Source organism: Nyctereutes procyonoides, unplaced genomic scaffold, assembly GCF_905146905.1.
Source record: "Nyctereutes procyonoides isolate TBG_1078 unplaced genomic scaffold, NYPRO_anot_genome, whole genome shotgun sequence".
NCBI lineage: Eukaryota > Metazoa > Chordata > Mammalia > Carnivora > Canidae > Nyctereutes > Nyctereutes procyonoides.
In genome coordinates, this window is record NW_026575044.1 from 51,980,766 (window position 1) to 52,004,294 (window position 23,529).

A 23,529-nucleotide genomic window follows, 5' to 3' on the forward strand; every position below is an offset into this window, starting at 1 on the left:
TCCAGGCTCTGCTACAGGATTACATGTTTATCCCCATGGCGAGAAGTCCTCAGAGGAGGAAACTGAGGGATAAAAACAGGGTGAGCTTAGCACCAAAATCCCTGCCTAAGGTTTCGTGCACCAGCTAAAGTGACAAGATGCAAAATTGGCACCCAGTTCCTGAGGCAACTGGAAGACAGAGATGGGGTCTCAGACAGCAGTTTAGGGGGTTGGAGCTGCCACTGGTGCCAACTCTCCCGTGGGTTTTCCAGCTTGGGGTTACCTTAAGCCACATCCTTCCTAGTGTTTTCCAGTAGTGAACACAATGACCATTCTGGGGCCATTGCTTGGTGTCTGTGATGTTGTCCCTGGGCTGTGACCTCTCTCAGCCCAAATGAAGTAGCCTGTGAACTCGGCTCCTCGGCTCCCTCCCATCCTGCCTTTATCCAAGCTCAACACATAGAGGGACTAGGGCTGGTTAAGCCTACGATTTCTTTTATAATGAAGGTCCAGTTTCATAGACCTTTATGAAGACAACACTGTGTTTGAATGTTTGATCTGAAAAAATAGGAGAGAACCACACAGACTCAGCCTGGTTTCCATACACGGAGTATAACACTCAGTGGATGTGTTCAATTAGTTGAGACTTTGATTCCTGAGAGCATCCAAGTCCATTTGAGAAATAGTATCATTCAGTTTTAGGGCTTCCAGTGCCTCAGTTTTCTTAACTGAAATGGGGTTTGTTTGTTTAAGATTTTATGAGAGAGCGAGCACATGAGGAGGGTGAGGAGTAGAGGGAGGAGCAGGCTTCCTGGCCAAGCAGGGAGCCCAGGGTGGGGGGGTCGATCCTGGGACTCTGGGATCATGACTTGAGCCAACAGCAGACACTTACCAACAGAGCCCCCCAGGTGCCCCTGAAATGGGGAAGTTAATCAGCTGTACTACATAAGATTTTGAGGAGTGAATGAGCTAATATATAATACACATCTACTGGGTAGTACAGTGCCTGCCCATAGTGAGCCCCAGCGCGTGCTAGGAGCACATGGGGAGCATGTTATCTTTCATGATGTGCACAGTCTTGCAAGGATTTGGTCACCCTGTCTCCCAGGGGTCTGTAGACCATTGGGAACTACTTGAAGCCTCTTCCATACAGTTCTGCAGGTCGTACACTGCACACAAATAGTTGCCTATGAGGACAGGTGGGGCTGAAGACCGTCCTGTGCTCTGCTCCTCTGTGAGCCCTGGAGCATCACCGCTGGAGGAAGAAGTGTCCTCTGTTCCACATGCACTCCTGGACCTGTGTCCACCTGGGGGGGGGCACTCTGTGGAGCTTGTGCTCCTGGAGGGGATGCTTTTTCTGGTTCACACAGGAGTGCCACAGAGGCCAACAGAGGACTGGGGGCCCTGGGCCCGAGGGACAGGTGAATGCCACATCTTTCAGGTAGGGGAGACATGTCAGGCATAAGAACATCTCACCAAGCAAACTTTTGAGAAGTTCTCAAACTTCTGAGAAAGTAACAGCAGGGAGTCTTGACTTCCTTCCCACACGGGTTCCTTGTTGGCAGCTGAGGGCAGATGTGCCCTACAGTGGTGGGTGCAGTGTGAGCATCCCCGTGGGGAAAGGGAAGGGTGCAAGGAGAATAGGGGTCTGTCCTCAAATCCCCTGGCACTGGTATTAGGAAGAGACTCACGGGAGCAGGACTGGTCACACCAACAGAGGTGACTCTGAGGAGCTCAGCCACATTGCAGGGGGGATTCTGGGGTCTGAGAGAGGACAGGTATCCCACAAGACCCCCGTATCAGGCTCAGCTACACACCTGGTACAGACTTCGTGGCATGAGGGTGAAACGGGAAACTGCCAGGCTCCTCCGGGGTCTTCCTTTCTGGGATCATACCTTTGGAGCCTGAGGCCTGCAGTGGCCACGAGGCCTGGCGGTCACTTCTAGAGGCTGTGGATAAAACGAGCTGCCCAGGTGTTGCTGTGAGGAGTCTCCCTGCCATGTCCACAGCCAGCAGAGAGTTCAGAGCCTGTCTCCCCGGACTCCTGGCAGAGCTGAGCAGCCGGGTTGGTTGGGCGCTTGCTGGGTGCCAGGTGCTGACAAAGCACCGGATCCTCCTGAGCATTGATAAAACTCTGAGGAAGGATTGATGTGGCCCCCCCTTTCACACATGAGGAAAACGGGGGCTCAGGGAGGTGGAACAGCTGAGGGGGATAGAGCTGGCCTATTAACAGGTGTGCCCGCGTCCAGCCCCCAGATCCCCGACTTCCTGGGCCCCACGTCCATTGGGTGTCAGGACCTGTAAGGCGCTGGCCTCTTGGGACACGTTACCAGGCCTGAGGGGCCCAGGGTGTCCTCTGTCCATGGTGTAGTGCTGTTGGACTCAGCCTACCAGCAAGACATGGATCTCCCTGAGATCCTTCCAGGGGGACAGGAGGGACCCATGCCCCTTGCTGCCACCACGTTTTGTGCCTTCCTCCATATCCCACACCCACTCCAATTCCCCCCTGCCCAGTGGTCTGCCCTGCTCTCACAGTGATCTGACCCAGCTTTGCTGCCTGCAGTGACGGTTGACATGACCCATCACACCTTCCTTCCCTAAACCCACTTCCCTGCCCTGTGCAGAGACCCTTCAACCTATGGAGCAGGGGTGGGTGGGGGCACAGACAGGATGGAGTGTCCTGAGCAGAGGACCCCTGACTGGGTCCCTTGTGGTGACATCAGGCGAGGCTGGCGGCCAGACCAGACACAAGGTGGGCCAGGGCGTAAGTGGAAGATTCCCCGCATGGCAGGGGGAGCCACCCCGTGATGTGGAAGCAGGCCGGGTTCCCCTTGGGCCCAGCAGCAGGTCTCCCTGGAGGTCCCACACACAGATGGCATCACACCAGGTCCCATGGCTGCTCTCCACTACTCTCCGCAGCTCCCCATGGAAGTGTGGTTTCTGGTGCAAGTTAGGATGGAATCCTGATGCTCTGGCCTTGCTGGCGTCTGAGCCAACAGCCCTGGTCCCCGAGCTCCCTCGCGGGTGGCCGTGAAGAATGAGTGACAGTGTGCTGGTTACTTCGAGAACCCCCTCTTCACTGTGCCTGCTGGTCCCCCTCGGCTGATCGTCTTGCCTCCTGCGGCGCCAGCTTGTGGCCCCAGGTCCTCATGCTTCCTCTGCGTGAGCACCGCCCGATCCCCTAGCCAACCTGCGCCGGCCGGGCCAGGGTGCCGCTCGCGGACATATTCGTGGGGTGCCGGCTGTGGAGTCAGAGGGTCACAGGGTGAGCCGGTGGGCAGCCGGGGGTCCCTGGAGGCCTCCTTGGAAGAGGAGCCGCTGAGAGGGGTCCTCTGTGTCAGAGCTGGCAATGGGGTTGCAGCCTTTGTGCTGGTAGGTCCAGAGGCGGGGAGGCCCAACCCAGGAAGGCCCTGTGTCGTTCCCACGACTTGCAAGGTGGCTGCGAGGGCCAGCCGGCTGGGCGTCGGAGACTAACTGCAGTCGGCTGCCCTCGCTAAGGCCTCTCGCCTCGGTGCTGGCATTTTCCCCTTGAGGTGTTGCTCCTCGGCTCACAGGAGTGTCCAGGGGTGGGGGCGGGGGCCCCAGGAGGGTGCTCAGCACGCAGCGACTGTGAGATGTCCTCCACTGCAGAGTTCCTCTTCTAATCGCCTTCGTGTTTTCTCCCTGCCCCTATCTCCTTGTCTTCCCCTCTTCCTACCCCCAACCCCACTCTTTGGTGGTGCTCCCACAGAACAAAGAGTTCAAGTCGCTGTCAGAGCAGTTGGCGGTGGCCACATCCACACACGCCACGGAGGTGGAGAAGCTAAAGAAGGAGCTGGCCCAGTACCATCAGAGCCAGGGGGGCGGTGGCCTGAGGCTGCAGGAGGAGGTCGAGAATCTGCGGGCTGAGCTCCAGAGGGCCCACTGTGAGCGCAAGGTCCTGGAGGACACACACACCAGGGAGAAGGACGAGCTCAGAAAGGTACGTGGAGGCCCATGGGAGTGCGTGGCAGTGGGCCAGCTCAAAGGGCAGCATCCTCCTCGGCTGTAAGTCGCTATGGGCTCTGCTGGGGCCTGTGCCCACCCACTGGCTGTCTCTCTGCACCCGGACATAGTGCCTATGCTATGGGGACCACATGAACAGGTGGCCGTTCACCGAACAAGCGTTGATGACATGTTGGTGTTCACTGAACAGGGCAGCCTCCCTTGGAAGGAGTGTGTGTGAGAGCCTCTAGGCCTGTGTCCAATAGCCTAGGGAGTCACAGAGTCGGCCCAGTGGCCTGGTCCTTTTTAGCAAGCAGCGTGGTACATGGGGCAGAGGCTTTTCTCCTTCATGTTGCAGGGATGGAGGCACCCACAGCCCCACTCACAGCAACTGGGCTCTGGTGAAGTCACCTCTGCCTTCGGTGTTGACAGCTCCAGCCCAACCCAGCCATGCTGGCTGGCACGCTCCGCAGGTTTTCTCTCCACCTCGTAAAATAGATCTTCCCAGGTCACCCTCACGCCCTACCTCAAAAGTCAGGGTGTAGGGATTTCCGTCTCTTCCCTCAAGGTAACTAACTGTTCAAACCAGGGACGTGCCACGTCCAGGGAGAGCCTTCCATGTACACAGGACTCGGCCGTTTGCCCTGCGTCTCTGCAGCAGCCCACACATCCCGGGGCCAGTGGCGCCTGGCCCGCTCCTTTAGTGCCTCCGTTCCTGGACAGTCACAAAAGCTTGAGCATCTAGTTAGGGAAGGAGTCACTGTTCCTGACATGGGAGTGACTTTCAGCATTTAAAGATTAGAGCAGAGGTCACTGGGGCGGCTCAGTTAGTTAAGCATCAGGTCATGATCTCATGGGTTGTGGGATCGAGCTCCATGCTGGACTCTGCTGGGGAGTCTGCTGGGAGATTCTCTCCTCCTGCCCCTCCCCCAACTCATAGGATGCTCACTTGCTCTCTCTCTAAATAATCTTAAAAAAAATAGAACAGGCTGGGGCATGTGAGTGGCTAGTGGGTTGAGCATCTGAGTCTTGCTTTCGGCTCAGGTCATGATCTCAGGGTCAAGAGTGAGCCACCTGTCAGCCTCTGTGCTCGACATGACATCTGCTTGAGATTCTCTTCCTTTCCCTCTGCCCTCCTCCATGCACATGTGTGTACACACTTGCTTGCGTGATCTCAAATTAAAAAACTAGAGCAGGCTACATGACACCTCAGAAAGCTTTGTAGGGTCGACGTAGGAAGGTAGGTCTTCTCCCTCTCTGCCGTTACCCAGTGCCTGTGAGAAAGCTTTCTGGCCTTTGTGCCCTTGTCCGTTTGCCTTAGTGTAAATGACCTCTCATGCCTCTGGACATCAAAACTGGCCAATGCTGTGCAGCGTGAGGTGGTACTTGGTGGTTCTAGGGAAGAGAGGCCCAGCCCTGCTCTGCAGTGCTCCCCTCTCCCTTGGCCCCACCCCTTCTCCGGCCTGAGCCCCAGCATAGCTGAGCAGCATGCAGACTGGGTCTGAGATGTTGCCCACGGAGCCCACTCACCTGGAGCTTGCCTACATGCTTTCTGTGTCCTGGCAGGGCCTCTGTGCCACCGGCTACTGCCTTCCCCATCCCAGGGTTTTCCCAACGTGGGGATTAGGTGGTGAATACAGTGGGCCTTCCAGTGCAGGCGGCCCCTGGCCCAGAAGAGGAGCAACTTCCGCCCCGAGATGTCGCCTAGGCAAACCCGTCCATGAGGCCTGACGTGGGCTTCCTTCTCTGGGAGGAAGCAAGTGGGACTGGGAGGCTCCTGTAAAATATAGCTGTACGCCGGTAACCAGCAGACAGTGGAACTCCACCCTTGGGTCTCCTGGCCATGGGAACAGCTGGACAGTCACTCCTCTGTGTGCACGAGAAACATGGTGCTGGGATCCAAAGGCAGAGAAGATGCCAGAATGAGAACTGGAGACCTTGAGGTTGGTGACCCCGGGAGAAAACGGGAGGCAGGTTCCCTGCACGTGCTCACAAGTCAGATGACACATGTGGGATGTCTGTTCACCCAGCAGATTCACAGAACCTGGGTGTCTCCTGTGTCTGCCCCACGGAGACTCCTCAGCCCCCCGTCTCTTTACCAGCTTCTCCGTGGGCATGGTGGTCTGAGGACACAGGGCTCCAAAAACGTCTCCGTCTCAATCCAAGAGAGCCTGAGGGTTTATAGCAGGAAACTCTCCATAGGCAGGAAAAACAGACAGAAGGGCTCTTTCCTCTGCTCCTTAAAAAAAAAAGAAAAAAAAAATCCTGGGAGTGTGTTGAGCTAGTGTGTTAAATACTATGAGAGCTTGGAACTGCCAAGGAAAAAAGATTCACAGACGCTGCAAGAGAGAGAACAATAGGCACAGAAGCAGGAGAGAAATGTACCTTCTTTGACTCCATGATATAAGCAAATTCCCAAGCCAGTAGCAGGAGAAGACGGTGGCCTAAGACAGCGTGTGAGATGGAATGCCCGCCTGTGTGCAAGAAACAATGGGAAGCTGATGACTGCCGCCAGGGTCCTCACGGCCCTCAGGTTCCAGCGGCCATGAGCAGGCAGAGGCTGGCCTCCGCCCTCCATCTTTGGTGCCTGGCCAGGGTTCAATGCTCCTCAGAGGCGCCGTGTCCAATGTTGACAACTGCGTAACCAGACAGCTGGTCTGAGCTGGTCCAGGGGCTGCGGTGCCCCAAGCAGGATCGAGGAGCCGGTGGCAGTGCTGTGAGGGTACACTGATAACCACTTTGCTGTGTCCGTCAACAGGTGCAGTACTGGCACTGGCATCCTGGGGGCTCTGGGCTCCCTGCTGCTGATGGCCTGGCTGGGGCCACGTGGCTTGGGGCCCCCAGGGGCAGGAGCTGGCTGCTGTGGCCGCAGCCCCAGGGGCTCGCCTCCTACCCACACCCTCCTCCCACCCGCCCCCTAGGGCAGCTGCCCCAGGCCTTCAGCCTTACCACCTGTATCCTGTGTGGTGGGGTCTCTTCTAAGCTGTGACCCCGTACCGGCTGTCGTGCAGCGCCGTTGGCTTGTCGGAGGAGCCATCCTGTGTCCTGCTGAGAGTGGGGGCGCCCAGGGCCGCCCTTGATGTGCAGCCATGGCTCGTCATCCACAGTCAGCGCCTGTGAGGCCTGGCCTGCTGCAGGGTTGCAGGTGGCTGAGGAAGAGCCACCTCCAGCCAGTGGCCTGGATCTGAGCCTGGGTCCCTGACACCTGAGAGACGAAGAGCCGCCCCTGGGGCCTGAGCGCTCAGTGGTGGGGCTGAGTCGTACCATGTCCTCTGTCGCCCGCCCACCACTGTGGGATGGTTAACTCAGGTAGGCCCAGTGTGAAGGTCTTAGGTTTTTCCAAGTAGAAGTGGAGAGATGGGACCTGGGTAATAGTGGGGTTCTCACAATGGGGTGTCCGAGTCTTTCCCCAAAGGTGCAGAGAGGTCTTCTCTGGTCGACCAGGACACGGCTGCATTCCCACAGCTCCGGGCTGGTGGTTGCTGGAATGAGGACCCCACACCAATGGTGGAGGACACAGTGGTGTTAAAGACATCCTGAAGTGCAGGCCTTGCTTTGTTGACTAGACGCTCATGGGGTGCCTGCCTGTCAGCTACCAGGCTCTCCCCGGGGCAAAAGGAAACAATTTTTTAAAGTCCTTCATATTCTGATGGAGCTCAAATATTTGGGGTCATTACACAGACGGGGATCAAATACAAATTATCCATCATGCATGTGAAGAATAAAGCAGAGTGAAAAGGGATAGAGAGGAGCCTCCAGGTACAGGGAGAGGCTTGGCTTGTGGTGGCTGGAGACTTCTCCCTGGAAGACGCCTGAGTGGGGTGAGGATGAGCCATAAGCAGGTGATGAGGGCAACAGCACGTGCACAGGCCCTGAGGTGGGAGTAGGCTGGGCAGGCATGAGCAGCAGGAAGCAGAGTGAGCAACAGGGAAGGCAGGGGGTGCTGAGGTCAGCGAGGTGTAGTGGGGTCAGATCGGGAAGGGCCCCCTGACCCTGACAGTGACATTAGCCATGAAGCATCTGGGGAGAGGAACAACTCTACCCTAGGCATCTAGGCACACCGTGCTCTCCTACCCTGAGCATCTTCCTATCACTCTTGCCGTGGGGACCAGTCATGTGTGGCCTGCTACGGGCCTTCGACATCGCCATCCTTCATGTGTCGGCCTCCTGGACTGTCGGGACACATGGTAGCATAGTACTTAACAGCTGAGCCTGCACCTGGACTGCACAGGGCAAGGGCCAGCTATACCCCTGCCTGGCTGTGTGGCCTGTGGCAAGGTCTCTAACTTTACTGTGCCTTAGTTTCCTTAAAAGCAAATACTGAGGGTACCTACATGTATCCCATGTGAGTTCCAGTTTTATTTCTGCACAGTACTCGGTGCACAGTACCCTCTGCATGGTCTGTTCTTCCCTTCTCTCTCTCCTCTGCTTAGACCCCTTTCCCTCTGACTAGATAACTTCCCCCGTAAAATAGTCTTCCTACTAACCTTACTCTCAGAACAGACAAGAAGCTGTGTCGAGACTTTGCAGAAGTAGCATTGTCACTGTCCAGGGCCGAGTGTGGAACTGTCTCCCAGACAGTTTGTGTGCAGCGTTGAGGACAGAGGCCCCAGGACAGAGCGGCAGTCATGTGAGACTCTTCTGATAGGCATTGTCCAATAAGTTCGTCCAGCAGTTTTCTTCTAGAAACCTTGCTCTTGGCTCTTTCTACAATATAAATACCCAGCTTGAAAGGAGACAAAACCAAAAGCTTGGAGCTGTGCTCGTATTATAAAGATTAACTAGTAAGGGCAGTGGGTTTGTTTTTTTTTTTTTTTTTCTCTTAATGACTCTCTTTGAGGGGCACCCGATGGCTCAGCAAAGGCAGCTATTGAGCATGAGGCTGGGTATTTGTTTCATTTAACTTAAGGGTCTCAGTTAGCTGGATGGTGCTGGGATTCAGCCCCAGTGTTGGTTATGATGACCTGCCCTAAGTCCCATGTAGGAGACCCTCCGGGTCATACTGCCCTCGCCCCCACCCCACCTCAGCCCAAGAGAGAACTGGAGCTGCTGAAAGATGTTGAGTCCCCAGCCCTAGCACAGGTGGTGGTTATCACATGCAAGAGGGACGCAGTGGCCAGCATCAAGGTTGGGCGTCCCTCCCTGTAGCCTGCATCCCTGACGCTTCCCAGAAGGGAGGCCACATAGCTGCAGAGGCTCATACCTGCCAGCAAAGTCCCATTGTGCTAACGAGCGGGAAGCCTGGAGGGCCGGCCGTGCCTGGAGACACGTGAGGGTCAGTGTCCTCAGGACTGAAAGGCTGGAGTGCGGGCAGGGAGGCAAGCGCAGCTCCCCGGGGCACTTGGACATAGGGCTCACAGCCACAATGCAGCTTCCTCAGAGGCCTGCCCCTGTGATCAGAGCCAGAGGGAAGCAGTGCAGCTCTGGCACGCAGGCTATGTGGGCGGCTCATGTCCCCGATCACGGTGACCTCTGTGGAGCTTATGTGATCACAGAGCACACTCCTGGGATAGACGTGGCAGGTCCAGCCTCAGTGGCAGCAGCAGGTCCACCCTGCTGGCTGGGCATGTTGTGTCCCATCGCACAAGGGTGGCCACCAACTGTCAGTGCTGTTGGTGGGGGGGCAGAGCAGCAAGGGAGCCTGGACACCAAGAGGAAAAACCCCGGTGAAGGGGGCGGAGAGCTCAGCAGGGGGAACAGGGCAATGCTCAGATGGAAAGTGGAGGGTGGGAAGAAGCTGGGCCCCACGCAGCCCATATTCAGGGAGGTGTGTGCAGTGGAGTTTACCCAAGGACAGGGGGTAAAGCCATTTCCCTATTCTTCATGCCCCCAGCCTTGTCCTTTCTGGGTCCTGTTTCTGCACCCCACATACCACCGCACAGCTGTCCTGCTCCCCTCTGCGCTGGGTCCTCCACCCAGAGCTCCCAGGCTGCCGACGAATCCACACGTCTGCTTGATGCAGCCCACTGCCCTGGGACCTCGCAGAGCCTCCATCCGTCCCTCGTTAGCTCTGTTCATGCTCCATGTCCTCCCGGCAGCCATTCTCAACAACGGGCAGTTTTGCCTACAAGGAACTTTTGAGCACGTCCAGAGACCCTTTGGGGGTCACAGCTGGGTGGTGGGAGCAGTGTGACTGGCATCTCGTGGGAAGGGGCCAGCAGTCCCTGCTGATGAGGAGGAATTACCCGGCCGAGTGCAGCAGTAGTGCCAAGGTCTGGAGCCCAGCCTGGAGGAATTGGCGCGGGCCTCATGGGTTTGCTGCTGCTGCGTACCTGTCTCTTGCGCCTGTGGGGGGATGCACTCAGAGCCAGCTGCCTGGAATGCAGGGTGTTTTGCGTCCCCAGCTCCTGGCAGAGAGTCGTGTGGGAAGTATCTGGTGGGTGGGCAATGGCCTTGTCTGGTGTCAGCCCTGGGGCAAGCACGAGTGTGAGCGTGGTAGGTGCAGCTGTCACAGCACTGCTGCTGCTCTCTCTCTACCTGGCCCTGCCCACTGCACTGGGCCACAGTCTCTGTGGTCATTCATTAGTTGCGTCCAGTGTCATACGCACTAACTTGTTGGTGTCGTCAGCTCAGTGCTACCAGTGCCTGGCACATACCATTTTACCAGCCTTTTCTCATCCGAGGCCCGCAGGGAGGCAGAGGGTGCCCCTCGGCCTGAGTGTCCACCATGGGGTTTATCACCTGCACGGCAGGCAAGGGCCCTGCAGGGTAGCCAGGTTGCTGCCAGGGTGACCCCACACTGCTCATGAGCTTGTCCCAGGAACTCTGAGTGTGACACCCCCGGGGAGCTTGGGTGATTGAGGCCACCGAACGGAGAGAATGAGAAGCAGCAACACCGTGTGGTGGAGAAGGGATGGTTTCCCAGAAGGTTGTGATTTGGAGCCGCATCTTGAAGGCTTTTGGAAAGTCTGAGCCAGGACATGACATGGGACCGTGTCAGGGGCTGCTGGGGAGAGAGTCAGAGTGGGCTGGAGCCTGGGTGGTACCGTGTATCTGCAACTCTCCCTGTGGAGCCTTGGAGTGCAAGCCCCATGCGGGTCCGTCAGTCCCTGAGCAGCGAGGCGCCTGGGGGTAGAGGGGTCACTGCCTCCCTGGGGAGTAGGGGGCAGGTGGACCTCAGTCCTGGACCCGTCTTGTTGGAACGCTCTCCCAAGCCTTCTCACACGATGCTGAGCACTGGGGAGCTGCACTTGGACCCCAGCTCTGGAGGCTGACCTTGACCAGACTCAAGAATCCTGGGAACTCAGTCGTGGGGAAGGTGTCTGCCCCAGAGCTGGCGTCCCTGGGACTGCTTTCTGGCCTTCACAGTCTCGGGGCTCTGGCGGAGATCAAAGGTGCTTCCCTGACAGGAGTGCAGGTGGGTCCACAAGGGATCTCCCAGGAGGTGGTCCCAGGAAGTCGTCTTCTCACCTCAGCCCCCGGGCCTCTCCCCTCCGGGACTCGTTGGATACAGGCTGGCAGTGGTGCCCCCCCTTCCAGGGGGATTAAGGAAATGACACAAATAGCCAGAAGTGAGGCCTTGAACTGGGAGCCACCTGCTGGTCTCGGAGGTGAATCTATGGGGAAGACTCACACCCAAACCTGGGAGCCTGCCTTAGGGCCCTCTTTTTATCCTTTAGCACATTGAACACAGGGTATTGTGCTCAGCAGGTTGGTGTATTTGTGGAATGGTTATTTAGGAGCTTTATTGAATATAATTCACATACTAGAGTTTACCTGTTTAAAACATACAATTCAGTGACTTAGGAAAAAAAAGTTCTGCAACTACCACATTGTGTAATTTCTAAATATTTTTGTCACCCCTCCCCCCCCCAAAAAAAGCAGCCTCTGTATCTGTTAACAGTCACACCATGTTCCCCCTGCCCCATTCCCATCCCAGCCTTAGGCAAAACCATAACCTGCTCTCTGCCTCTAGATGTGCCTATTCTGGACATTTCCTACGAACGGAACTGTACTGCGTGTGACTTTTGTGATTGGCCTTTTTCACATATCGTGTCTTCCAGATTCATCCATGTTGTAACGTAGATCAGTACTTTATTGCTTCTTATTGCTAAACAGTATTTCGTCATGTGAACATAACCATATTTTGTTTATCAGTCCTCTTGCAAACCTAGGAATTTGTTGATCTTGGGTTAAAATGCAACGTTCAAGGGACTTGCAAAGCTGCTGCACTGGTTTGTTTCATCAGCATATGAGAAATCTGATTTCTCCACGTCCTCACTAACATTTGTAATTGTCTTTTTTTTTTAAAGATTTATTTATTTATTTATTTATGATAGAGAGAGAGAGAGGCAGAGACACAGGAGGAGGGAGAAGCAGGCTCCATGCTGGGAGCCCGATGTGGGAATCAATCCTGGGACTCCAGGATCGCGCCCTGGGCCAAAGGCAAGCACTAAACCGCTGAGCCACCCAGGGATCCCTATAATTGTCTTTTTAAAATTATAACTATCATAGTACACATGAGGTGATAAATCATTGTGGTCTTGGTTTACATTTCCCTAATGATGTTGAACATCTTGTGAGCTTGTTGGCCATATAAAGAAGCATCTGTTCAATTTTTTTTTCTATTTCTTGATTGGATTTATTTTTTTTGAGTTGTAAATACTCTATATATTCAGCATCCAAGTCCCCTATCAGATAAATAATTTATAAATATTTACTCTCATGCTGTGGGTTGCCCTTTCCTTTTGAGAGTATCCTTTGAAGCACAAAAGTTTTTAGTTTGGATGTATAACTTAAACTATTTTTTTCTTTGGTTGCATATACTTTTGATGTATTAAAAACCTTTGACTAACCCAACATCACAGAAATTTGCTTCTATGTTCTCTTCCAAGAGTTTTATAATTTTAACTCTTATGTTTAGGTCTTTGATACGTTTTTAGCTTATTTTTCTGTATGGTGTGAGGTAGGAGTCCAATTTTATTTTGTATGTGGAAACCCAGTTGTCTCAGCCATGTATTAGACTCTTCTTTCCTCTGAATTGTTTTTCTTCTCTAATTGCCCTGGTTGGAATCTCAACAGCACAACGTTGAATGGTTTTGGTGTGAGGAGAGACAGCCTTGTGTTTGTCCTGACTATGGGTGCAATTGGTATTCGGTGTTTGACCACAGAGCCTGATGTTGTGGGTGTTCACAGATGCCCTTTATCAGGTCGAGGAAGGCCCCTCCTATTATTCCTAATTCATTGAGTGTTTTTTATCATGAACATTTGGTAGCATGTCATTAAGGGGTTTTGCATCTGTGTTCACAGAGGATAGCAGTCTTTGGCTTTCTTGTGATGCCTTTATCTGCTTCTGGAATCAGGACATTCTTAGCCTCATAGAGGGAACTGAGCCAGCATTCCCTTCTCTCCTGTCTTGTGAAATAACCTATGCAGAATAGATGTTTTCAAGTTTTTGCTAAGTGGTGGAATGATTTTAAAAGTCTGTTTCTACTTAGTGCCCAGTGAAGGTAATGTTGTAGAACCACCTATAAATATTGGTCAGCAGGTCTAGGCTGTGCCTGCTGTTCTTACTCCACATACATCATCTCATTTAATCCTGAAAGCAGCCCTGTGAGGTTAAGTGTCAAGTTTCCCAAGAGCCAGAGATCCATGGCTTTGAAGCTTAGTGTCTTTGGCTTAGGCCAGAGGTGATGTGCTTCATGATGTGATTGCAGGGGCCATCCTGTGCTGACTTGGTGGTGGCCCAGAGAGCCTCAGAGAAGTGGGACTCAAGTCTGGATGCCTGAATTAAGGGCCCAGGGCACATGTTCCTCTCCTCTTCCCGTCTGGTTTCTGCAATGCTCACCTCCTTACCTTTGTCACAAAGGCAGGGACACAATGTTGGTGGGGAAATGGCCTCGGTGGCCTCCTGCAAAACGAGTGTCCAGGGGGTCCAGAGAGTGCAGAGGCAAACTCCCATGTTACAAAAGATATAGACCCCTTTCTCATCCTCCTTTATGACATCTAATAATTTCCAATTCTCTTAGAACACATCTGAATTGTCACATTTTTAAATTGGCACAGATATGTACTCCAATATGGAATAGCCAAAGATTTTCATTTTTTAGAAAGCTTGCCACACACTGTTCTAATTCTTCTTCCTCTGGGCAGACCAGAATTGTTTCTTTGATTGTTGTTTTCTTTTTGTGCCATTTTCAGTAACACTCACTTCGTGCTTCCTTTGGGGGCCTTGTCAGAAGCTGAACAAGCAGAATTGGCCCTCGTTCTGTGGCACCTGAACTGTGCTGGTCCAGGAAGACAGGCGAGGGCAAGTGAGATGAAGGCTGGAGATAATCCTTCATTGTGAGCCTTGGTGACACTCAGATTTGAGGGCTCAAAGTTTACCAAGACAAGCAGCCACATACAGGCAGTGAAAGCCTGTTGGTGTCATTCCTGCACATGGCATGTGAGCGTGGTGCAGACTTTGCATGAGGTTTTTTTGGCACTGGAAGACCATGAAGAGGGATGAGCTCTTCTGTCTTCTTTTAATGGGATTTTTCTTTCAGTGTAACAGTTCTTACCTTGAAATGACAGCAGTTTGGACTGACTTGATTTTCTTTAAAAAGAGCATTTAAGCACCACCAGCTGAACTTCAGACCCCAGAAATGGAGCCTTTCCTTTGCCTACCGTCACGGTGCAAACATTTTCTCCCATTGCTCTCCCTTTCAGCAAGTTGCAGTCCTGGAGCAAGAAAATGCTCTCTTAAAAGATGAGAAAGAGCAGCTTAACAACCAAATCCTGTGCCAAGCGAAAGGTGAGTACCAAAGTGCTTGGTTTTTTCATTTTGGAGTTCAGTTTCCTTTCTGTGCCGATCGCCCCCTCAAACACTCCTAGTGAGAACGTTGTCAAGATGGTACATTGGAGAAAGGCCTTAATAGATGGTCTTTACGACACTACTATGACTCTTGGTTTTAAGAGTTGAATGCGGTGAGACACATAATGGACAACGTGCATGAGATTTGGAGTCCAGGGACCTGCACTTGAAGAATGACAACCAAATGCTACTGCCTGGCTTTGCCCTCAATGACTATAGTCCTCAGTTTCTTCATCTGTAGAATGGACATAAAAGTTCAGACGTCAGCTGCGTGAAGGGCTTAGCGTGGTGCTCGACACATGAGCACCTAGGGGCTGTCATAACTGCTGTCTGTAGACTCTCGCATCCGTAGTATGTCTTGTGGTTTCTTCTACTCAGTGGGCCATCCATTAATATTTACCAAAGAGAACATCATGGGTCAGATCCCAGCAGATCTGCACCACTGTCAACCTCCGTGTGCCATGTGGCCAAGGAGGAACTGTGGCTGTCCACAGACCCCAGTCCTTGCCTGGCTCTGTGTGTTCCTTAAACAAATCACTCCCCTCCTCCCATCCCTAGGTCTCTCCCGCATTCCATGGGAGGATGGAACCACCCGAGTGCATGGTCCTGCCCAGCGTGAAATCTTGACAAAAACTGACACTTTTTAATTTCCCCTTAATAATTATTTCCTTCTACTGGTATAAATAATTCTGTTCTGGTGAGGGAAAGCCCATCCCATGTGATCTGCTTGCCTTCTCTCCTTCAATCTCCTTACACTTCAGAACATGGAAGATCAGGAAATCAGAACAAATCTGGGAAACAAAACCTGGCTTCTTCCCCGGGGCATTGCCAGTGGTTCCCATGACAGGTGCTGCAGGAGAGAAGTTGGTGGGTTAGGTGAAGGACTGTCATGTAGCCTGTCTTCCCCAGAAGCAGGGTGGGCTTTCCTCCTCAAGACTTAAGCCACCATAACTAGCTTCCCTTTGCTCTGCAGTGGGTGAGGTTGCTGGATAAGCTCATCAGGTGTCCACGGGAGGAGCTAGTCATGGGAAACCCTTTAAAAAGAATCAGAAAGCGTGAGTCAATACCCGGGAAGAGAATCCACTCAGAAAGCAAAACTACAGCTTTTGTGTGCTTGCTTTGCAGATGAATTTGCCCAAAACTCTGTCAAGGAGAATCTCCTGATGAAGAAAGAGCTAGAGGAGGAACGCTCCCGGTACCAGAACCTTGTGAAGGAATATTCGCGCTTGGAGCAGAGATACGACAACCTTCGGGATGAGATGACCATCATCAAGGCAAGGAGGGCAGTGCCCGGCACGGTGATGTGCTATGGATCTGTTGGGGGAAGTGGTCTTTCCAGCACCTCCTCTTGCCACTCCTGCCCATAGCTTTCACCTAGGTAGTAATGGGGCTGGATGAGCCTTCCCAGGGGTGGCTCCTTTTCCAATTTCAGGGGCTTATAAAGATCTCAGGAGCTTAAGGAGAATTCCACCCAGGTGTAACTGTCTTGTTACCTGTTCTGGGAAAACTTTTGAAACCGTGACGAGGGTGGGAAGTATTCTGAGCTTTGCGTCCCCAGTGTGTACTGCAGAGAGACCCACAGGGTCAATCATTTTTCCCAGGCTTTGATGAAACACAATATACATAAAAACGTCCTATTTCTGCATTTGTCATTCTTTATCATCCCACATAAATGTTCCAGAAATGCATCTTCAAACAAGATTGATAAGTTAATTGCATAGAAACCAGGAAGAGATACTAAATAGGAACATATATAAATACAGCATTTTCTGACCAAGATGAGTTTTTACTCTCAAAGCCAAATCATATGCAAGGGGGAATAAAAGTATTTTTAAATGAATGGTATAAATGGTAACCTCTATTTCTAATATGCTTCCTATTCCATGAAATTGGTGGAGCACACGTTGAAGTATGGGGCCATAAGTGGCGGGTTTGCAACATTCTTCTCAAGGGCTGGGGAGGACCAATGACAGGACGGGCTCTGGGTACTTTCAGGGAGGTACGTGCTGTTTCCCTAGGACCTTTCAGAGACATTGGCCTAAGTGTTAGGAATTTGGGTCTCATTAGGAAACTCATTAGGGAACTCAGTCCTGCTGTGGAGTTCCCTTCTCATCTGTCCTTCTGTTGGACAGATGACAGTAAGAACTGTGTCAGTGAAGTTTTTGTGAGAATAACTCCATTTAGCCCTTGTTCCCAGAAACAATGACACCTGTTCTTGTTGACAAATGAGGCAGACAGCCCAATTCTAGGATCTACTGACCTTTGGAAGGGAGTAGTTCCCATTAACCTTAGTTCATGATGAGGACTCACATTTTTCTCCTTCAACAGCAAACCCCAGGCCACAGGCGGAACCCATCAAACCAAAGTAGCTTGGAATCTGACTCCAACTACCCCTCCATCTCCACATCCGAGGTGGGAGACACGGAGGATGCCCTCCAACAGGTGGAGGTGAGTAAGGCAGGCTCCCAGCTGCTGCCTGTGCTCCCAAGAGGGAGTGGAGCTACTTGAGGTTTACCAGCCGTGTAGAGACATCCTCTACTGGTTGGCAGTGATCAGTGTGCCCAGGGGCTGCTTCCTCACAAAGGGGTCACGTGGACTGCAGTGGACTCACAATAGCCGGGAGTCAACAGTTATTGTGCAAAGTATATATTACTGTTCACCTTGCCTCCTATCCAGAAAGAGAGGAAGAAGATAGATCACTGGTGCTCACTCTTATAAAATTGAGAACCTATTGTAGAGAGGTAAAATGAGTGGCTTGAGAAGGAACAGCTTCGGGGAGCCTGGGGGGCTCAGTCAATCGGTCCCACTTGTGATTTTTGGCTCAGGTCATGATCTCAGGGCATTGAGATCGAGCCCTGACTCCAGCTCCACTCTGGGCATGGGGTCTACTTAGATTCTCTCTCTCTCGCTCACTCTCTCTCTCTCTCTCTCCTCCCCTCTCCCTCTGCTCCTCCCTCTCTCTCTAATTAAAAAAAAAGAAAGGAACGGCAGTCACTAAAATAGAAATTATCATTCCCATTTAGTATCACAGCACATATAGAGTATCCATAAATATGCAAGAAGATTTTTTTTTCCCTGAGAAGCTGGATTAAACTCAGAGAGCAATTATTTGGAATATATGGAACCACAAATGTCTGCTGCATGACTACATCTTTGTCTCTAAATACTGTACCACACAGTGGACTTTGTAACCTGTGTGTGGTTTTGCCAAAGGTCCACGGACATAATCTTTCCTCTGGCATTTGAGAAGAGGAAAATCACAAGCAGATAAAACCTCACGAAGCACAGGAGAGACACAGAGGAGAGACAGTCATAAAAACAAATGTGCTTTGACACGTCTTTGCGGCAGGCACTGTGGAGTGAGTCCTGGAGAAGTGGTCACCAAGCCAGAGGCTGCCCCTGCCCTCATGGGGCTTGCCTGGTGCAGGGTTGGGCAATCATCAGGTGATGAGAAGAGTTTGTGATACAACCGCAAGCATTATTAAGTGTGAGAAGTATGATGGGAGGGACACAGTAAAGATGGGGAAGTGCAGAAAAGGAGGTGTTTGGGATCAGAAGGTGGTCTGCCATACAGGTCCGTGTGGCCTGCTGCTGGCCTCGAGCACCCAGGAAGTGCCTCACACCTGCTGGCTTAAGGCCCTTGGTTTTATCATTGTAACCCCTTCCATCTGGGTCCCGGAGGTTCAAGGCTGAAGCCACTTGAGCCCCAGACATGCCACCGACACATATCTGTGGCCTTTTCTGCACAGATCTAAGCACTTCCATCCGTGGACCTCATTCTCCAAGGAGGCCGAGGCTGGTTCTTGAGATTAGGGCAGCTAGCATGGTGCTGGCTAAGCAGGAACACTCATGAAGTGCTAACCGAACCAAATTATGTTGCCACCCATGTCTATGCACATACTTTAAAAGTCCACATAGATATGCTTGTGTAGATACACATATTCCGCACATGCACACCTACACACAACAGGACTCGGGGCAAACCCAGGCATGAGTCCAGGGGGAGAGGTCTGGGAAACTGATGCTCTAAGATCTGTGGAATACACGGGTTCTGTGGCAGGCAAGTGCTCGTTCTGTTTCAACGTGCAATGGAGTGATGTTTAATAGCAGTTTGCGGGGATTGTAACCACGTGGAGTCTTTGTCAGGAAGCATCAAAGCCCGAGGTTTACAATTGCTCTGGTAGAAGACCACTTCCATAAGCGAGCTCTTTTAAATTCCAAATAAAATGGCTGAGTCTTTATTCTTGGAATGTAGGAGTGGTTATCTTAAGTGGCTCTCACAGGAATATAAATGGCCAAGACTCAGATGTTATCTAGACAGAAAATGAGCCTGGAGTGCCAACTTCACAATGAGAACAGAGGGTTGGTTGGCACTGGCTTTGCCTCTGGGGCGTGGACTGATCTCTGGGCGGAGAGAGAAGACAGGCAGCTGATAGCAAGGCAGGCTGTGAGCTGCTGCATGTCCCTTAAGGCACAGATGCTTCTGAAAACCCCTTCCTGGCTTTCTGTGTTCCCCCTGAAGGACGTTGGCCTGGAAAAGGCGGCCATGGACATGATGGTCTTCCTGAAGCTACAGAAGAGGGTGCGAGAGCTTGAGCAGGAGAGGAAGAAACTGCAGGTGCAGCTGGAGAAGAGGGAGCAGCAGGACAGCAGGAGAGTCCAGGTGCGTGCCAGGGCTGCGAGCCTGCAGAGCAGCCCCGGGGTGCTGGTAGTGGACACCTCGGCACACTCCTCCTGGGGCTCCCACGACAGGCTGTGACCCCTGGGGTCAGGCGGGGGCTGGGTTTCAGAGAAGAGCTGCTCTTCATGTTGGTGTCCTGTCGAGTCTTCTCAGCCTACAGAAGCCCCCACACCACCCCAGGTGGCCGGTGGGGAGGCTATCCTAAGCACCCCCAGGGCAAGGGATTTCCAGATAGTAAGCCAGGGATGAGCCTATGGCACTGCCACCTGTCGCAAAGAGGATGGGATATGCGATTCAAATATAAATCTAAGTCAAATATCAGTGAAGAAGGGTGCTTGCCTCTTCCTTGGAGGCTGGCACGGGCTTGAGTTTAGCTCCACCAGGTAGGGTGGACCGGGCGTGCGGTCGCTCACCCTTCCATCCCATGATTTCTCCCTGGCCTCAGCCCTGATGGCTACCAGAATCTTGGGTCTCCTTAGCATCTCTGGACAATCTCTGTCTCTGTCAGGGACCTGCTCAGCAATGTGCTAGGGCCAGGCCCAGAGTCAGTATTCAGCATGTTTATGAAATGAGAGGAAATAAAAATGTCAGAAAACTCCCTAGTTTTCATTGAGAAATGATCCAGGCTGGGAAGACCAGGGGCAATACAGGTTAAAAATAGAGGCATATGCCGCATCGGGTACCGACTGGTGCTGTTGGAATGGATAGTGCCCACGGCCGTTGGCAGAGATAAGGACGTCAGAGCCACGTGCTGTATTTGGGAGGTACAAGGACCACGTCTAACGGGGCAGGAAGCCAATTCTCACGTGGGTCATGACATTGGCTGACCTCATGGTGGGTTTGTCAAGGCCTTCGCTCTGTGACCAGGCCTGGTTTCCCTGTCATGGGTTCCACCCCCTTCCCACTGCCTCTGCCTCTACTCACCGATTCCTGTCAGTAACACCTGGCTTCCCTCTGCCTTCAACTGTGGTGTAGACTGTGGTCTGTGTTGCTAGAATATTCTTGGTGGTTCTCCTGAACACTAGGTGGGGAGGTAAGTCTCGTTGGTGGACTTAAGTCTTGCAGGTGGATTAGATTCAGAGCAGAGAGTGAAAGGATTAGGTTCACAGAAGGCTTGGCCCGTTAGAAGAGAAGCTGCCCTGCCAGGCGAGCACAGAACAAATATACCAAATGCCACGTCGAAGACACCAAACAGCACCTGACAGAGAAGTCCCCAGCCCACCCAGCTACCACTGCATGTTCACTCTTTAGGGTCCCCACCAGAGAATTGCTGAATGATCTTGAAATCTTGGCTCTGTTCTTTGTTTAATATTAAAGAAAAAAAAACCTATCCCTTTCTTTAAAAATAATCGCTGATCAAGAGTTATAACTATGGGCTTGCCCCCAGGCCTAAATGTATATTTAAGAAAAATCTTGTTTTTGACAGAGTTTCATAAGAAAGGCAAGAGTGGGGCAGGATATGGAAGGTGTGGAAACCCTCTAGCAGCGTCCTAAAACTGAGCTTGCAGAGATCCCATTGTTGGATCTGCCCTTGTTCCCAAGAGAGATCCTGAGCCAACTGGGTCTTTGCTCTGGAGAGACGAGACCTGGGGTCTCAGTGATACGGAGAAGCCATCATGGGAGGAGGAGGGCAGAGTCTGTAGGATGTGCCATCAGCATGAGAGGGATAGCCAGGCTGTCCCTGTATTTAACTTCCCGTCCATCTAGCTCCCTTTCCCTGGGCCTGGCAAAGTCACCTTTGCCGCCAGGGTAGTTCCAGCTGGCTGCCCACTTGGCAATGTAACTGCCAGTCCACCTTAGGGTGGCCCCCAGCCTGTAGGTGATCTCTGTGCTCCCAGAACAAATGTACTGCACGGTTGTCTGTGGCCACGTGGCACGTCCACGCTCCTGTCTGGCCTCCCCCTGCAGCAGCAAGTAAAGAGCTGACTGGGACTGCTGCTGGTGCCAGAGGGAGGGCAGAGACAGGGACCTGGGCAGCAGCTTATAGGGCAGCAAGCCGTATGGTCAGTGCAGCTGCCCTGAATCTGGGAGTGTCTGCGGGAGGCATCCCCTGACCGCCGCCCCCCCCCTCCACCTGGATACACTGGACCCACGCATAGCAAGGTGGCTTTGCCTTGGATGGAAGGTTGCAGACGCTGTAGATGATCTAATGAAGCGCAGTCAGGTTTTAGCTCCAAAACCCATGTTCTTCAAGGACCGTCACCCACAGATTGAAATCACCCCAAGCACCCCATCTATGAAGGTTTTCCTGCCCCTTCTTACTGACATTTGAAGTCCAGTAGCTGCCACATAGTTACAGGATTCCTTGGTTCCTTGAATCCTGATGGGCTAGTTTGACAGCTGTTGCTGTCCACATCCCTCGGTGCTTACTGTCAGACAGTGGTCGCCGAGCACCATGGGCCAGCTGCCGGACTCCCCGCTGTAGGGTGACACTGAAGGAGCAGCTGGGAAAACACAATATACGTGTGTACACACATCCCCAAAAACCTAAAAATAACTAATGTCCTCAATAACATGATTAGAGATTGACCTTCTTAATAAGTACACAGTGTTAGGAGCTAGTTTCCTCAGCTGCTGAAACAAAGTCCCACAAACGGGATGACTCAGACAACAAATTTATCCTCTCATTGGGGAGAGAATGAGAAACTTAAATTTTGGTTTAAGGTTTCAGCAGAACCGTGCTCCCTTAAAGCTTTTGGGGAATCTATTCCATGCGTTTCTCTGAGCGTCTGGTGTTGCTGGAAGACCCCTGACGTGGCTCCACATGACTCCAGTCTCAGCCTCCATTTTCACGTGGCATTCCTCTGTGTGTCTGCCTGTGTGTGTGTGCAAGAGAACTCTCTTCTTGCAAGGGTACCATTAGGGCCTGTCCTAATGACTCCTCGTGATTGGGTTTGATCTGCCAAGACCCCATTTTAAATTTGGTTACGTTCACAGGTACCAAGGAGTTAGGATTCCAACATCTCTTTTGTGGGGACATAATTCAACCCCCAACACAGTGTGTACGTATTCGTATGCACAAGATCTTATGGATAAAGTTAGGGAGTGAGGGCAGGCAGGCAGGAGGGGTCATTCATGGAGAGCTTCCTGGTGGCCAGAGCAGTGAGCTGTGTTTTGGGGGTGGGAGGGAAGTAGACACAGGAAGTGGGGAGTGCAGGCACTTGCACAAGAGCGAAACAAGCATGTGGCCTGTGGTTGGAAATACTCCCGTGGAGCAGCTGCCTCTAGTCCGGGCTCATCCTCTGACCCTCTGTCTATGCAGGTGGAACAAGCAAAGAATGGCCTAGATGTGGACCAGGATGCAGATCTGGCCTACAATAGTCTGAAGGTAAGACGGTTGGTGGGCAAGTTCCTTGAACTCCCCGCATTCCCACCGTGGAGGATGGATGATGGAGTCTGTTCACAAGTGGAGCTGTCAACACATGATACCCCCTTAGTTTCTTCATCTTTGGGATGAGGACAGCATGTGCTTACTCCAGGGCACTGGAATCTATCCACTAGGAAACACAGCTAGGTGTCCCATGATTTGGTTCAACTTTGGTACCAAGTACCTAGAGAGCACACAGACACCCTGCTGCTAGGGTCTCGGGCCCACAAGACTGTCACTACTTCAGATGCCAGTCACATTGGTGGGTCCCAGGTCACCCACACTTCTGTCCAACTTGGCTACAAGTTGGGAATTCCCATAACCCCCTCCTCCAGTCTGATGTTAGAACCCAGCAGAGCATTTTTATTGACTGTTATTGATTTATTATAAAGGTTGCAACTGAGCAATAGCCAGAGGGAAGAAAGGGGAAGGGGGCCCTGAGACTGCACACCTCTCCAGGAATGCACTCTCCCTACACCTCCACGTGCTCATCAACCTCAAGTCCTTTGAAGCCCCTGCTTAGGGTTTTATGGAGATTCCATTACACAGGCACCAGCGATACAATCGTTGGCCATTGATGTTTAGCTAAACCTCCAGCCCTCCTCTTCCCCTTTCGGGGAGTTGGTGAAAGGGGCTGTAAGCTCCAGTGCTCTGATCTTAGGTAGCTGGCCCCCATCCTCATCCCCATGAACCAGGTGGGGCTGAAAGGGCTTGTGAAGACTTAAGACCCCTATTGGGATCTTA

The 23,529-nt window shown here is 52.4% G+C and overlaps 1 protein-coding gene across 4 annotated transcripts in view; it reads left to right on the forward strand.

Annotated features, from left to right (window-relative positions):
* The window catches only part of MYO5B (myosin VB), a 332,476-nt gene that overhangs the window by 275,569 nt on the left and 33,378 nt on the right, over window positions 1–23,529 (forward strand). For all 4 annotated transcript variants that reach the window (XM_055324565.1, XM_055324564.1, XM_055324566.1 and 1 more), the window contains 6 exons: window positions 3,710–3,940; window positions 14,593–14,677; window positions 15,863–16,011; window positions 17,066–17,185; window positions 19,260–19,400; window positions 22,681–22,746. In XM_055324565.1, coding sequence (XP_055180540.1) covers window positions 3,710–3,940; window positions 14,593–14,677; window positions 15,863–16,011; window positions 17,066–17,185; window positions 19,260–19,400; window positions 22,681–22,746 — 792 coding nt within the window. The remainder of the gene's footprint in view (window positions 1–3,709; window positions 3,941–14,592; window positions 14,678–15,862; window positions 16,012–17,065; window positions 17,186–19,259; window positions 19,401–22,680; window positions 22,747–23,529) is intronic.